This window comes from Podarcis erhardii, assembly GCF_964252035.2.
Source record: "Podarcis erhardii genome assembly, chromosome: 1".
Classification (NCBI taxonomy): Eukaryota; Metazoa; Chordata; class Lepidosauria; order Squamata; family Lacertidae; genus Podarcis; species Podarcis erhardii.
This window is the reverse complement of record NC_138497.1, coordinates 137,493,482-137,509,611: the sequence shown is the minus strand read 5'-3', so window position 1 is coordinate 137,509,611 and position 16,130 is coordinate 137,493,482. Positions and strand designations below refer to the sequence as shown.

The 16,130-nt window shown below is 42.0% G+C and overlaps 1 protein-coding gene across 6 annotated transcripts in view; it reads right to left on the bottom strand.

The window, feature by feature from the left end:
- IKZF2 (IKAROS family zinc finger 2) overlaps positions 1-16,130 on the bottom strand; it is a 100,547-nt gene that overhangs the window by 28,287 nt on the left and 56,130 nt on the right. For all 6 annotated transcript variants that reach the window (XM_081835770.1, XM_081835771.1, XM_081835772.1 and 3 more), the window contains exon 5: positions 9,348-9,515. In XM_081835770.1, coding sequence (XP_081691896.1) covers positions 9,348-9,515 — 168 coding nt within the window. The remainder of the gene's footprint in view (positions 1-9,347; positions 9,516-16,130) is intronic.

Genomic DNA, 16,130 nt, shown 5'->3' with positions numbered 1-16,130 from the left:
TCCTCTATGTGACATCCTTTTGTATATTTGAACATGGCTATCATATCACCCCTTAACCTCCTCTTCTCCAGGCTAAACATGCCCAGCTCCCTTAGCCGTTCCTCATAAGGCATCGTTTCCAGGCCTTTGACCATTTTGGTTGCCCTCCTCTGGACACGTTCCAGTTTGTCAGTGTCCTTCTTGAACTGTGGTGCCCAGAACTGGACACAGTACTCCAGGTGAGGTCTGACCAGAGCAGAATACAGTGGCACTATTACTTCCCTTGATCTAGATGCAATACTCCTATTGATGCAGCCCAGAATTGCATTGGCTTTTTTAGCTGCCGCGTCACACTGTTGGCTCATGTCAACTTTGTGGTCAACCAAGACTCCTAGATCCTTTTCACATGTACTGCTCTCAAGCCAGGTGTCACCCATCTTGTATTTGTGCCTCTCATTTTTTTTGCCCAAGTGCAATACTTTACATTTCTCCCTGTTAAAATTCATCTTGTTTGTTTTGGCCCAGTTCTCTAATCTGTCAAGGTCGTTTTGAAGTGTGATCCTGTCCTCTGGGGTGTTAGCCACCCCTCCCAGTTTGGTGTCATCTGCAAATTTGATCAGGATGCCCTTGAGTCCATCATCCAAGTCGTTGATAAAGATGTTGAATAAGACCGGGCCCAAGACAGAACCCTGTGGCACCCCACTAGTCACTCTTCTCCAGGATGAAGAGGAACCATTGATGAGCACCCTTTGTGTTCGGTCAGTCAGCCAGTTACAAATCCACTGAGTGGTAGCATAGTCAAGTCCGCATTTTACCAGCTTCTTTACAAGAATATCATGGGGCACCTTGTCAAATGCCTTGCTGAAATCAAGGTAGGCTACATCCACTGCGTTCCCTTCATCTACCAGGCTTGTAACATTTAGGAACTCTTTTTATGATCAGAAACTCTGATAAGTCATGTTTCCATGCACAAGGTGGTTTCTTAAACTTAACCAGGCATTTGCACTAATCATTCAAAGATCTGAAGAGCAGGTATTTCACCCAAGGACTGGTGGTTCAGGGCCTGTATGTGTCCCTCCTGGTTTAACACTTTGTACAGTCAGCCAAGTTCGAACACACACACACACACACACACACAGAGAGAGAGAGAGAGAGAGAGAGAGAGAGAGAGGCAAAAGCAGCTAATAAATATTATTAATAAATCAATAATTTTAATGGACACAAATGAGCACCCCCCAAACCCTAATGGACAGAAAAACAAAAGCCACCGGAGGGGAGGGGAACTGCAATGGAATGACTAGAACCCTGAACGCACTCCACAAACTGTGACATTTTGTTGCAGAGAGAGACCCATTTATGTAAGCAGGACAGGAATCAGAGTTTTAAGCACTTCCTCAAGGGCCTTTTTCCGTGTCCCCCCACCATTTGAAATGAGACACATAGTAACCTTCTCCGTTGTGGCCCCTCCATTATGGAATGCTCTCCCCAAGGAGACTCACCTCATGCCTTTCTGGCACCAGGTGAACAAGCTTTTTATTTTGACTTTTAAAGCTGCTTTTTTAAATGCTGGAGTCATTTGTGTTATCTTAAAACAAATCTTCTGCTTCTTTATTAATTATGTCTGACATTATTTCTATTTTTAATCTATAAATCTCTCTGGGATCCTTATGACTGAAGAGGAGGGTAACAAACTTTTTTAATAAATAAAATAAGGAAAGGAGAAAGTTAAACACCAACTATGAAGGAGTGTGCAAATGGGAGCTCTGTTTCTAAATATCCAGAGGACATTTATTTTATATTTAATGAAATGCACAGTTGGGGGTGGGGTGTTTTGCACATGCACACAAGCTCTACTTGACATCTTATTTTGATAATCTATTCCTAGAATCTACAAGAACCAGGACCAATGTTTGGCAAGAAGGAACAGGTTTGTGGACAAGCAGGTTTTTCTGACTCACCTGCACGGATCAATTGGAAAAAATAAAAAAGGGTAGCGGGTGGAGATTACAGACAAGGGAGAAATCGCAGGATAAAGTGTGAGTAATGGAGCTGGCACTGAGCCTTGCCACACCACCACTGACTTCTGAGCATGCCAGTCCCACAGGCGTAGCTTTCTGGCAGGATGAAGGGAACAGGAGGAAGTACAAGAAAGGCTAAGAGTTGTATTCAGCTTACTTGGCGAGCTCTCTTTGGGGAACAATGAAGTGGGCTGGAGGTTTCATCCAGTCACATGTCAATCTTTATGACTGGGGAAGCCAGTGTTTCTCATAGTGCCCAGAATGCTACAGATCATTTAAATGTTAGATTATTCAAGTGAAATCCTTCACTCCCCCCCCCCACTGCTTACTCCAGTATCTGAGACTTTGAAATTTAGTATTAGAGCTGAGCTGAAATGTCTCCAAATATTTTTTCCCCTGAAAAATGTCCAGAGTTTTTCGCTCTCTTGCTCCCTTAGAAGAAGGCAAAAGGGAGACAAAAAGTTAGGAAAAAATAAATTAACTGTGCAACTGCCACTAATCCCCACCCCCTATTAACTGCTAAATAAATTTTCCTCCCCCTGGAGAAATTACCGTATTTTTCGCACCATAGGACGCACTTTTTCCCCTCCAAAAATGAAGGGGAAATGTGTGTGTGTCCTATGGTGCGAATGCAGGATTTCGCTGAAGCCTGGAGAGCGAGGGGGTCGGTGCGCACCGACCCCTCTTGCTCTCCAGGCTTCGCACACCTCTCCACAAGCAGCGGGAGGCCAGCACTGGGCTCCTGATGCTTGCGGAGAGTTGCCAGCATGCCGAAGCCAGCATGCCGAAGCCTGCAAACCTCTCCGCAAGCAGCGGGAGCGCTCCCGCTGCTTGCGGAGATTTGCCTGCATGTTGAAGCCTGCGCGCGCTGAGCTCAGCGCGCCCAGGCTTCGCGGACCTCTCCGCAAGCAGCGGGAGCGCTCCCACGGCTTGCAGAGAGCTGCCTGTTTGGGGGCTGGGGTCGGGGGAAGCTCGAGCTTCCCCCGCCCCAGCCCCGCGCCTGGGGGGGAAATAATTTTTTCCCCTTTATTTCCCCCCCAAAAAACTGGGTGCGCCCTATGGTCCGGTGCGCCCTATGGTGCGAAAAATACGGTAAGTGAAATGGTCTCTCCAATTGTTCTGCCCACAAAGAGGGTGGAGAATTTCAAGACGTCCTTTGTGCACAGCCCTAATTAGGAATAATGCCTTCCCTCCTGGTAAATAATATTTACCTGGTAAATAATAAAAAATGATATTTTGTGTGTGTGTGTGTGTGTTTGATGTTGAACTCATTTGCAGAGTTTGCCATTGTTGTATCTGTTGGAAGAGAATGCCAGTTTTATGCTGTGCTGAAAATCCATTTTCAATGTTTTAAATCTCCTACATATTCAGTTTATTTGCATGGAGCAAATCCCATACCTTGCAGCTAAAACTAGTATTTCAGGTATCTTAATAGCTGAGGGGCACCCTGTTTTAGAAGGGCAAGCAGATGAACAACCAGGAGACACTTTCAAATGTACCAAACAGCAGTTGGGTTATCCGATTTCTGGTGCACATTCGCTCCAAAAATATTTCATGCTATTTATTTAGTGACAGCTTTAGAAATCAATTCTATCAACTATGACTCACTGAGCTACTGTTATGTAATTAGCATGAACATAAAAAGATAGCCTTTGTTCCGACATATAAGGAAGTGTAAGAAAGCTTATACTGAGCCATATGGATATTTATCTTCAGTCTTTATTCCTGCCAGTAAATTTCACAAGAGGGATCAACACAGCCAAAGTTCCTGTAATCCTGTGCCCCTTGGTTCCACACATTTTTCTGAGAAACTATACCAACCAGAACACTGCCATATTAGATGTGGCCATAAAAGTAAAACATGTGTAGTGGTGGCACTACTGCGAAGGAACATGAACCGATGCGGACTCTGAAGTCATCATCTGAGGCCCTTTTTCTGCACAAGAGTCTTGAATAGTGGCAACATGAGTAAAGGCCTTTTCTGCAGTGGCTCCCTGCTTGGCATTACCATTATATATCTTTGGATGCCAGGCAAAAACATTCCTCTCCTCCCAGGCCTTCGGGTAATTTAACAATCTATGGCATTTTAATCTCTCTGTGTGTGTGTGTGTGTGTGTGTGTGTGTGTGTGTGATTGTTTTTGTTTGTTCTTACGTTATGCATTTTTTGTGATTTTCTATTGTAAACAGCCCTGTGATCTTTGGATGAAGGTCAGTATAGAAATTTAATAAATAAATAATCAATATATTTGCTTGGAGACTGTTTTGGGGTGGATGGGGACAATTTGAGGCAGCAGAGGAAGGTATATTAGTTAGGCTAATCTCCCAATGGCTTTTGACATTGACACCTTGATCCCTGTGAGATTAGCTCTTGAGTGGCAATGTTGCCTTAATTTCCTTGATTTTTAAAACAGGGATGGGGATTTATGGCCCCCTTGAAGGTGTTGTACTACAACTCCCATCACCCCCCCCCCCCAAATACAGATAGTTTTAAAATACAAGTAACAGATTTTTGTATTTTGCCAGACATTTGGTTGATGGGTCTTTATTCTTCTAGTCAATAAATCTGCTGGTTGTTCTGCAACCAGGAATTACGGAATTTAGTAAGTGATTTTATCTATATCTATGCAAACACAAGCCTCAACACACACATATTCATGCTGATTTTAGCCGCATGTAAGCCACCTTAAACTGCATCTTGTAAGACATGTGGATATAACTAATAAATAACTAATGAATTTTTACCAAAACAGTTGGAGAATGGAGACTTTTAGCTTGAGTTAGCTGTAAGCAGTTCGAAAGCACATCAAAGTGCAAGTAGATAAATAGGTACCACTCCAGCGGGAAGGTAAACGGCGTTTCCGTGCGCTGCTCTGGTTCGCCAGAAGCGGCTTAGTCATACTGCCACATGACCTGGAAGCTGTACGCCAGCTCCCTTGGCCAATAAAGCGAGATGAGCGCCGCAACCCCAGAGTTGGTCACGACTGGACCTAATGGTCAGGGGTCCCTTTACCTTTATATTTGTGTGTGCATGTGTTTGTAATTCAGTTTTATAACTTGCTGTTGTTAGCTACCTGGAAGAAAAGGAGGGATGCAAATGTCTTGATTTTTAAAAAACCTTTGTAAAAGTTAAGGCAATGCTTCAGAAGTGGACTTGAAGCCCTTAAAACGCCAACAGCAACGTTAGAACACTAGGAATTCCCAGGATATAACAAAGGGGATGGGAAGAAAGAGACCTCCTGTGACCTTTGGTACTGATGGGAGTATGGCCATCTTGATCACTGTGGAGGGTTAGGGACTAAGTTCATATGATTACCACATAAAAATGTTTATGAGTCTCCAATAAGGTTTCTTTCTCTGTCCATTTCAGTATTTTAATTCTTCTCTGCTTTGATGTATGTCACCCTCAAACAACTGCCTTTGCCCATGCCTCCAATGCTCATTTAGCACTGTAAGGACCACAGCCCTACATTTAATTATGAAAATATAAATCTTTTATTTTATTACACAGAGAGCAGGGAAACTTATGTGTCTGTGCCTGCAGCCAGAGCAGCATAATTAAGCAAAACCTATGTATGCAAATGACACATCCTGTGTAACCTATTGCATAGTCAATCTCCATTAGCCACCACAGGGCAAGAAGGCTGAGATACAGGGCGGGAAAAGGCCACACTTATCAAACAGAGAAATGGGGAAACGGCCAGAGAGCAGCAATCAAGTTAAAAGCTCTTCCCTAAGACAGGAAGCCTGCAGGATAAAACTTCTTTGCCTTGTGTGTACAATAAAATGTAGGTGTGCGGGGAATGTCAAGGAAAGTTCACAACAGGTCCAGGTTCAAGCCCTGGTTTTCATTTGGCTCCCGTTAAGGAGCTCAGCTTCTCAGTATCAGTAGCACAGCATAAAGCCATGTTGTCCCATATAAAGTTACCTGTAGCATGCTTCAACATTTGGGCGTTGGTGATTTGGGCTTCAAGAAGGCTTCTGAAAACACTACTGACATGCATGTTTCATTGAAATCAATGGGGTTCACTTCCAAGATATCTGTTTAGAATCAGTGGGAATGAATTTTAAGAGAAAGAAGCATAAATTTAAATATTTTCTTGGGTTGTGGAGTGGGATGGAAATTCTCGGCTTTCGTTTTGTGCTCTCCAACTGAGAAGTAAAACATTGTATTGAATCTCCACATCTCCTGTAAATCTAATTCTTTTACCATAGTTCCATCTTTACATGCTTAAAGTAACATCAGTAACTAGTACTCCCTTCTCAGAAATTCTGATCTTGGCTTACATTGTGCCCAGTGCTGTGAGAACAAACAAAATAGTGACTCATGATATGGCTGCTGATAGGAAGCTTTTTTATGTACTCAACTTATAAAGGACTGACCAAGATTACAATGTGAATGACAGCATACAGTAATTCACCCTAAAATGAGACAGTCTGACTTCCATCTTGCATGGTTCAACTTTTTTAAAAAAATAAGTGAAATCCCTATGGTCCACAAATATGTTTTAATTTAGAAAATAAGGATGCATACTCAGAATCTGTTGACAATAAAAAGTAACTACTGGTAATCTGTATTCACTAATACTGGAATATATGTTCTAGCTTAAGGAAAAAAAAGTGATTTGCTGGATCAGAGCAAACATTACTTAATCCTGTATTTGTAGCAAGAATAACAGAAGCCACCAGGCACTATGAGATCCACAAAAAATTGGTCAGTGATTCAGTGATAGATCGTTCCCCATCTCATCCCCAAACACTGGATTTGTGTACAAGTCTGTTTGATATTCAGGATAGCCTTCACATGGGGTAAAGACCACCTGGGAGTAACTTAAAGGTAAAGATTGTCAGGTTTACATTTCTTGGTACCGAAAGTATTTGCTTAAAGTGTAGAGATTTTTCCTATTCTAATTAATTCTAGAGGGTTCTGAAAGCTTCTCTGTGTGATACAAGCTGGTGCAAGCTAGAAGTTTCTAGAAGCTTCTATTCTGCCTGGAAACAAGGAGAAGGTTCCTAAGAATAGGCCATAAGGAGCCTGGGTTTCACTTTCTGTCTCTATTTCTTTCTGGCATGGTGGTCTGTACATAGTACTAAGTGTATGTTTTAGACTTACTGAAGTTTAAGTTAAGTCTGATGCAACTGGATTTCTTATGGACTGTGCCAATCCTGAAGAATTTGATTTGTGACTGTTATGCTCATTTACCTTCAGTAATAAACTCTGCTGAATGAAGTTGATTACCTCTGAGTTGTGTTTTGGGGAACCCGGCATCATGTTTATGGTTTTACTCTGCTAACAATATGTTGAGGTCTGCTCTGATCAGTATGGAGAAGGATCCATGACAAAGATATCATGAAGAAAGGAATGTTTAAGCCATTCATAATTTGAATAGTGGAATAGTTTCCCATAGTGAGAGAAAATACTACCTATTTTGACACCTATTCAAAATGTAAGATGTGGAATCTACTCAAGAAAAACAATTTCTAGAAGGGGTCCTGTGCTGGTCTCTTGAAGCAAACACAGCAGTTTTGCGGCACCGTAAAGACTAACTTATTTATTATAGTTCCAGTTACAGATAGGTAGCCGTGTTGGTCTGCCATAGTCAAAACAAAACAAATTCCTTCCAGTAGCACCTTAAAGAGTGTATCTGAAGAAGTGTGCATGCACACGAAAGCTCATACCAAGAACTGACTTAGTTGGTCTTTAAGGTGCTACTGGAAGGAATTTGTTTTGTTTTTATTTATTATAGCTTAAGCTTTCATGAACTAGTCCACTTCATCAAATGCATGAAGTGTTATTCTGAGTAGCAGGCACTTTTAAACATGATTGTGGTGAGTTAATTGTAAACAGCAAGATCAGAAGAGAAAGGAATTAGGTAATTATTGCTTGGTGTACCTTTTTGCAAGCAGAAACTGGACCATGGTAATTTGATGTTCAACTTCTGATACAAGAAAATACATTCTCTGTGCCAGTTTAGGATGAAATTTCAAAATCAAAAGGCAACAGAGGCCAACTGTTTTGTTATGATGATGTTATCCCCTGTGTACTGGAATATACACCTGCACCTGAGTAGTCTGTTGCTTAGATGATTTATTTCTTCCTGCAAAGCTTCGTAACTTTTTCCTATGTTGTAAATATCATGATTTCCTATGATGTTAAAACTTAAAACGTTATTTCTATTTTAAAACAAACGTTTATCATTATCAGTGACAAAGTGATCTAGAAGACAGAGGGTCCAACCTACACTTGCTAGAGACACTCCTTAAATGTATTCTCTATCTTAGCTGTACGAAACAGATCTTTAGGGTTAAACAGCTGGGGTTTGGTTTATGACTTTCCACATCTAGTGGGGAATCTTCTGAAGACTTTCCATTTCTTAAAACATAACGAACACTCAGAATGTTCTATTTCTAGTTCTTCAACAGTAATTTGAAATACCTAGTCAAGTTTCCAACGCCTAACAGTTGTGTCTTACATCTCGCATACACATCAATAACCTCATAGTTGTAGGACAGATCAGAAAAACTAGCTTGGGAAGGTTTTGGACCTCTGCGTTTTTCTGATACTCGGGGATTACTGAATCACAGATAATGGTGGGCTTAATACCTGAAGTGCTGAAGTTACAAAAAAATATATTCTGGTTGACATTATCCAGGCCTGGAACCATGGGGTCGGGGGTGGGGCACAGAAAGCTTGTCAAGAGTATCCATAGAAGTCTGTTTAAAATAATGTCTCTTCCTTTGGCCTAATAGAATCAATTTTCCTTGGAACCATTAAGCTGACATCATAATTTGGTGGATCCATTATTGTGCCTGTCCAATTTATGTGTGAAGGGCACAGAAACACAATTTTTGCAGCATTCAAGACTGTGGAAATTTTAGCCACACTCAGAAAACCATAGATTGGCTTAATAAGCTGAGGTATGGATAAGCCATTTGCCTGCACGCAGAGTCCCTTCTTGCTCCCTTTGAGCTCTGACCAAGAAGCAGTGCTTGCTTTTTTGTAACAAATACATAAATGACACCTGGCTGCCTCCAGATCAGTAAGCAAAACAGTAGGACAAAGGAGCCACAGGTAAAAGGTGAAAGCCACGCCTTGGCCAGATTCAATCCCTGGCATTGCTGGCTTAAAAGGATTGCAGGCAGTGGATGTGGGCAAGATCCACCCCCAATACATGGGGAGCTGCCATTTTAGTAACTCAGCAATCCAGGCCACTGTGAAAGAGAATCCTGACTGAAATCCTGAACAGACACTGTCAGTCAGTATAGATAATAACTCACTATATGGTAGCTAGTGATGTATGTTCAGTGTTTTTAAAAGCACTGCAGTTAAAGAGCAGGCATTGTAGACTCACCCGAGTGCGTCCTGAGGTGTCCTGTGAGGGCATCCCTTCTCCGGCAAGCATAGCTACAGAAGGGACATTTGAACGGTTTCTCCCCAGAGTGTAATTTGATGTGCCTCAGTAGATTCCCCTTCTGTGTGAAGGAAGCTCCACATTGGTTACAGTGAAAGGGACGTTCACCTGCAGTGGAGAAGACAACGGAGAAAAGGTCTGAGAAACCATGGCCAACAAATATACATGCCCAATCTCCCAATATTCAAACAAGGGTGCTCTCATAAATATAATATCTGAGACAATGAAATCCAGGAAAGCTTCGAATCTACCCCTCCTGAAATGCTACATAACAGTAGAGAAAAACTTTCAGCACCAGCAGCAGGCGCACACTTTGGTAATATGGCACCCTGGGTGAGGACCAAATCACACACCCATTTCTTATTTTCACAATAATTCATTTTGGTACTGTTGCTTTTTAACGGATCTTCTCCAAATATAGTGTCAGGAGCTGGAGTCAGGAGCAGGTCAGCAATAAAATACTCTTCATTCAAAGAAACCAAAACAATTCAGGCCTAGTGATCACAGCAACTCTTCCCAGCAGGTCTTGCCCCAATGAGGCAGTTGCAAGGACTGAAGGTCACCACTCTCTAAGGCTCCTCCCCCCCCCCCCGACCCTTCCCCAGCAACCTAACGCTCCTTCGTCTTGTCTCTCTTTGCTCCCCCGTCTTCATTCCACTTTGTGTTTTGGCAGACCAGGGAGGTCAACAAAACAGGAATACACTTATGTGGGACACTTCTGTGGCCATCATTTATGTTTTATCACCATAGCTGGGGCTACCAAATAATTATGCAGTCCCACCCACCCATACTCAGTTAGACCACATGTGATCAGCAGAACCTGCAGCCATTGGTTTATTAATAGTTATTTATAAAAAATTGTATCCTGCCCTTCCTCCCAAAGGATTTCAGGGCAGCAAACACAGAAATAGTAAAACAAATAAAATATCTACAAAGAATTCCAATACAGATGCAGATAGGGAAAGAACTCTACTTAAAAAAAGCTTGTTGGGAAAGGAAGGCATTCAGAAGACACCAAAGAGACTATGGACACTACATCTGTCTAATATTGAACAGGTGGGAATTCCAAAGGGTTGGTACCACAACACTAAAGGCCAGATTCCTAGACTGTGCAGAGCAGACACCCTGATAAAATGGATTGCACAGGAAGCCCCGCCTGCAGAGCACATGGATCATTTGGGAGTACAAGGGGAGGGAACGTCTTTCAAGCATCCTGACTGCAAGCTGTATAGGGCTTTATATATGTATTCAGACAAATGCAGGTATACCACAATGGGCAGAGCCACATTTAAAGAACTATGAGTGCTCATATAAAGCATATCAGTTCCCCCAAAGAATCCTGCGAACAGTAGTGTCCCTCTCACAGCTATATACTACAGTTCCATGATTCTTTGTGCTCAGTCATGTGCTTTAAATGTACGGTGTGGATCTGCCCACTGTCTAAAGCACACATGAGGGATTTCCTGTATTGACTTCATAAATATGGCAATTCATAGAATCATAGAATCATAGAGTTGGAAGAGACCACAAGGGCCATCGAGTCCAACCCCCTGCCAAGCAGGAAACACCATCAGAGCACTCCTGACATATGGTTGTCAAGCCTCTGCTTAAAGACCTAACCAAAGAAGGAGACTCCACCACACTCCTTGGCAGCAAATTCCACTGTCGAACAGCTCTTACTGTCAGGAAGTTCTTCCTAATGTTTAGGTGGAATCTTCTTTCTTGTAGTTTGGAACCATTGCTCCGTGTCCGCTTCTCTGGAGCAGCAGAAAACAACCTTTCTCCCTCCTCTATGTGACATCCTTTTATATAATTAAGTTGTTCCATATAACAGTCGTGCTTGCATTATATTGCAGCTGATGGACATTTTTCTCTATAAAGACTACATTTTTCTTATACACAGATACACAGCAGCCCGCACATTGCCAAAGAAGTCTCTCTCACACACAACAATGCCACAAGGTGTTTGACAAGCGAATAGATGCTGAACTCAGGAACAGAAGGAGGCAACATTTCTGCTTATTGTTGGGTTGTTTAAATTTAAAGCAGCTCAGTAGCTGGGTAGGCTAACAATGAAGCACCTTCAAGTTTCTGAGCAGTAAAGCCCTGATTATTGATAAACAAATGACAGAATTCAGCTACAATTTTACACACACCTACCTATACACATATAACTCCATGGGACTTACTTCTGAGTAGACATTGAGCCTAGGATTGAGCTTAGTTCTTAAAAGTTAAGGCTAAATTGTAAATGTAGATCTTAAAAACTTTTAAATTCAGCAAATTCCAGAGGCAGTATTCATTATTCTACCTCAGTTGGAACTTTCAGGGTAACCAGCTTTCCCTCTCATCTGACAGAATGCTTTAATTACTCATGTCAGAGTCATCCCCATCATTTCCCCCTTCTCACATATGTCATCTGCAGAATAGTCATTTAAAACTACCTTAATAGGGAGATTAATGAGCTTAACTGAGCAAGTGGATTAATGCTTTAATATTCTCAATCAGGTTTCCAACAGTCATATCCTGATAGTGCACATTTGCCTTCAAAGGGAAACCTTTATACCTGCCTAGAAGATCTGAACTGGGAAGCATCATGTTGTGCTCAGCAGACCAGGGAAATCTGAAGCGAGATTCATCTTGACCCTGAGGCCCTCTAAACCCTAAAACCCATATCAATGTGTGGGTGGGCGGGTGGTTGCTATCATTAGTGGGTGGGGAAGTAAAGACTGCATAGGCTCAGATTCATTTCCTTTTATAGCTGCCTCATATATTCCAAGCCTTGGTACTGGAATACCAACCTTGGTCTAAACCCTGGTTGACATCCAGCCCTGCTGACCAGGGAAGCCTAGCCAGGCTAAACCAGGCCTTCAGACTTCCTGTGCTGATTTGTTTCATGCCCTGATCAGGCAATTTGTGCAGCACCCATCCTGAGTACTTCTGAATCTAGTGAAACTATTTGCCCTTGCTAAAATAATGATCCACCTGAAGTAGTGTTAGAGCAAGTGATGCACATAGCTTTGCATAAACTTCCATAGAATCAGTGTTAGAAATATAAGCTAGGTGCCAAATGACACCTTCCACCTAGGTTTCAGTCGTCACAACGGAATGTCATTGTAGGGGGTGAGCTAGATGGCCCTTGGTGTCCCTTCCAATACAATTCTATGATCCTCTCATCTCAACTACATTGCTTGTCTGCAGCTTGCTCTCACAACAATTTGCCCCAGTATGCAAGAAGGAGAAACACACACAGGGAAAATGGAAATGGCACTAACTATGAACTACGGCAGAAGTTTTTTAACTGTGGTCGCCAAACTGGCGCCCAGAAATCTCTTCTATAAGCTCCACAACAAAAGCCTGATTCTCACTGATGAACAAAATCTGAGTCCAGGCTGTAGCATTTCAAGCTGAATGCTCGGTAACACACCCACCCAACACCCACACCCATAATGTAGAAAACTAGCATGTGAGGGAGAAGGGTCCAGACCAGACTTCTTCAAACCCTAGCTTTCTGTGTGCAGAGGCATGTTTTACATGAAACAGTATTCAGTCACATGAGTCCTCATCTGCATATGACACAGTCCATATGCCCAGACCACCTCTGTGAGAACTAGACCAAAGAGTACCTTAAGTATTCAGTGACAATATTACCTGATTACCTGGCTATTGCAATCATGAAAAATTCTATAAAGTAGGCTGTGCAATGCAAGTCTTTGAGTAATCAAGAAGTTAAGTTGAAAAGTGACAAATCTGATTTGGTACTCCTGTGAAACAAACTGTAGAACAGCAGTTTTACATGTTGTCTCCAGTTTCACATCCTTCTGTAAATAAAACTTCTTTGATGAATGATGGTCCACAGAAAGCTTGCATTTCATGATCAATGATTGTAAAGGCTACGTCAAAGCATTTTGGAAATGATAAATGGATTAAAAGCCCTTTGCTGGGAGTAGTAGTTTTAAAGGAGAAAAAGCAAGGAAAGGGGGAAGGAAAGGTCTTGCCAATTTTAGATAGGTTTTTGAGATCATGATATGTTATACAAGTTTTCGATTTTTCTTATAAGCCTTCTTGCGAATTACCATCCTGTGCATCAGTTTCTTAACAGAACAGCGTGTGTGTTTGGGGGGGGGGTGCTGATTTGTCTCACATATGGAGCACAAATCCACTGCACAGAGAATCTTAGGCCTCAGCCCAAATGACCCCTGATTTTTACAATCCCACTTGGGAAAAGGGGAGGAATCCCAGACCTTAGATGGGAATGTTTCCAAAGCCCACAATCAGGAAATCAGTTTAGAATTTGTGAAACATTCATAAGTTACGGTCAAAACCCAGAAATAATATTTATAGCATCCTAAAGATTAAAATGTGTTGTGTTATAACCTTCCCTCGGCCACAACTTCATTATGCACAATTCAGGTGTTGCTCCTAGACAATAAGGCCAAATTAAGACCAATTTACAGATTCAAATGAATCGAAAAGGTAATCTTTTTAGAAATTACCATTATGGGTTGCACTGGAGGCTCAGGGTCACTGTGAGTATGCATGTTCGGATCTCAAAACAACCAAAACAAACACAAACAAACAACCAACAACAACCCCATGCCACCTACAGAAAACAACAAGCTGAATCTTTCTTCCTAACATTTCAGGTCACTATTCAGAAAGAGGGATTTACCCCTATGGGACAGAATTCAAACATGCAATCTCCTCCTGCCCCAACCTGTGGGCTGAACTAGTACAGTCCAGAAGAAGCATTATCACCTGTTCCCAAGGGCTCTAGATGGAGGAGTGAAATCTTAGGCTGAAGGACCTGAATGAGGGTGAAGGGGTATAAGCTGCATAGCTTGAGAGTTTCTGCTATTCATTACACACACATGGCCCTCATGCCTCCAGAACAAGACCCCAAACACATTCAGGTTTTTTCTGCCACCAGGAACAATTATCTGCATCAACCCATCTGACCCCTCAGCAGTTTTCATCCCGCAGATGCTCCAGGCACCACGCCTTCCCCTCCCATGCTCCATTCTCTGCCCCCCTGAATCTGAGCATCAGATGACTGGGAGCTTCAAACATCTACACAGCTCTGAGTCTGCTGGCCAATGCTTTTAGTGAGCTTCCTTTTTAAAAAGAATGAAATACTATGCTTGGATACGCACCAACACGTATCTATTTAGACCAACTATTTTGTAGGGTTTGGCAGCCAAGTTTTGTGGTATGGAACAGTTTCACAAAAGGCCAAGAAGTAATTCATGGTGCACATTAATATCATTCCCAAAAAGGCTAGCCAGCTAATTATACTTCCCAGTCACAATTACTGCTTACTTATCTGCTTACTCTGCGCCTCTTACATCACAAGAACTGTATCCAGCAGATGAGGTAGGGTATTTTTATTTATTTTTAAAATAAAGTTAAGCTGTTCCTCCCCTCCGCACCTTTCAGTTTTTATTCTCATGCTGTTTGATGCACCACAGGCTTACAGGGTTATCAGTATGTTTTTTGGTGCTTATTTGCAAGGAGATTTTAATGCATCAAAATAACATATCCAGTGTTTTAGAAGATTCAAAGCATTTGAATTATTTCAGGCCAGGTCAAAAGAGGTGGTAAAATGGGCTGTACCACTTCAAACTGTGGGGTGGGGTGAATACCATTTCTGAATGTTCCACTAGGTAGAATTACTCCCTACAAGTAAGAAATGGAGTAGACTGGGTAGAAACAATTGTACATACTGGTTTTTAATTGTGCAGTGTTTTTTCTTATAGGGGTCGTTTTTTTAAGGGATCACAATTGCTTTTTGAAGTCGTACAAGTCTATTCTACCTCCTGACAACTCCATCAGCACATTCTATGTCATGTGTAGACTCTGCCTGAGTGATCCTTACAACTGTCCTATTAGAGGTAACGACATGATTATCCCACGTTGGAGATTCAGCTTTACCTTTTATAGGTACCATTTCTAAACATGTACCGGAAAACCTCCCCTGTCTCCCCCACAAAAAAGGAAACTTCCATATAATAAAATAGCTAAGCAACATCTGGGGTCAGCCAAAGTAGAGAACAAAGCTACACACAGAAAGAGAAGTCATTTCTATATGCTTGAGAACATCTGAATAGCCAATGCATCACTGCCTTTTCTCAGAGAGGGAACAAGCACTATTCCTCAATATAGGAACTCTAATGGCTCTAACAAAAGGACAGTGTCTTATGTAATCTCTCTTTCTTTTTTGGGTCACAATGCTATGGGGTGGAGGGTGGAGGTGGAGAGCCAACAACTCTGCAGCGCCTAAAGTGTAAAATGTCCAAATTGTCTCTATATTTACTGCCACTGTAATAAATCAAATAATAATAATACCTGTGATTTACCTCCATGTTCAGTTCAGGGTCAGGTACTTTACACTCCCAGTCTATGCATGCACACACACACACACACACACACACACACACACACACATGCCCCTTAAAACATAGGAAATTGCCTTATACTGAGTCAGACCATTGGTAATTCTAGCCCAGCGTTACCTATTCTGAAAGGCAACAGCTCTCCACGCTCTCAGGCAGAGTTTTCCGCTAGCTCTGCTTCCTGGGATGTCAAGAACTGAATCTTTCTGCATGCAAAGTATGAGCCCTAATACTGAGAGGTGGATCTTCCTCGCTTGCACCAGTTGCACCCTAGTTGCACCTTGTTGAAGACAATGAGTTTTTAACAAGATTTTCCCAACTTGTTTTTTCT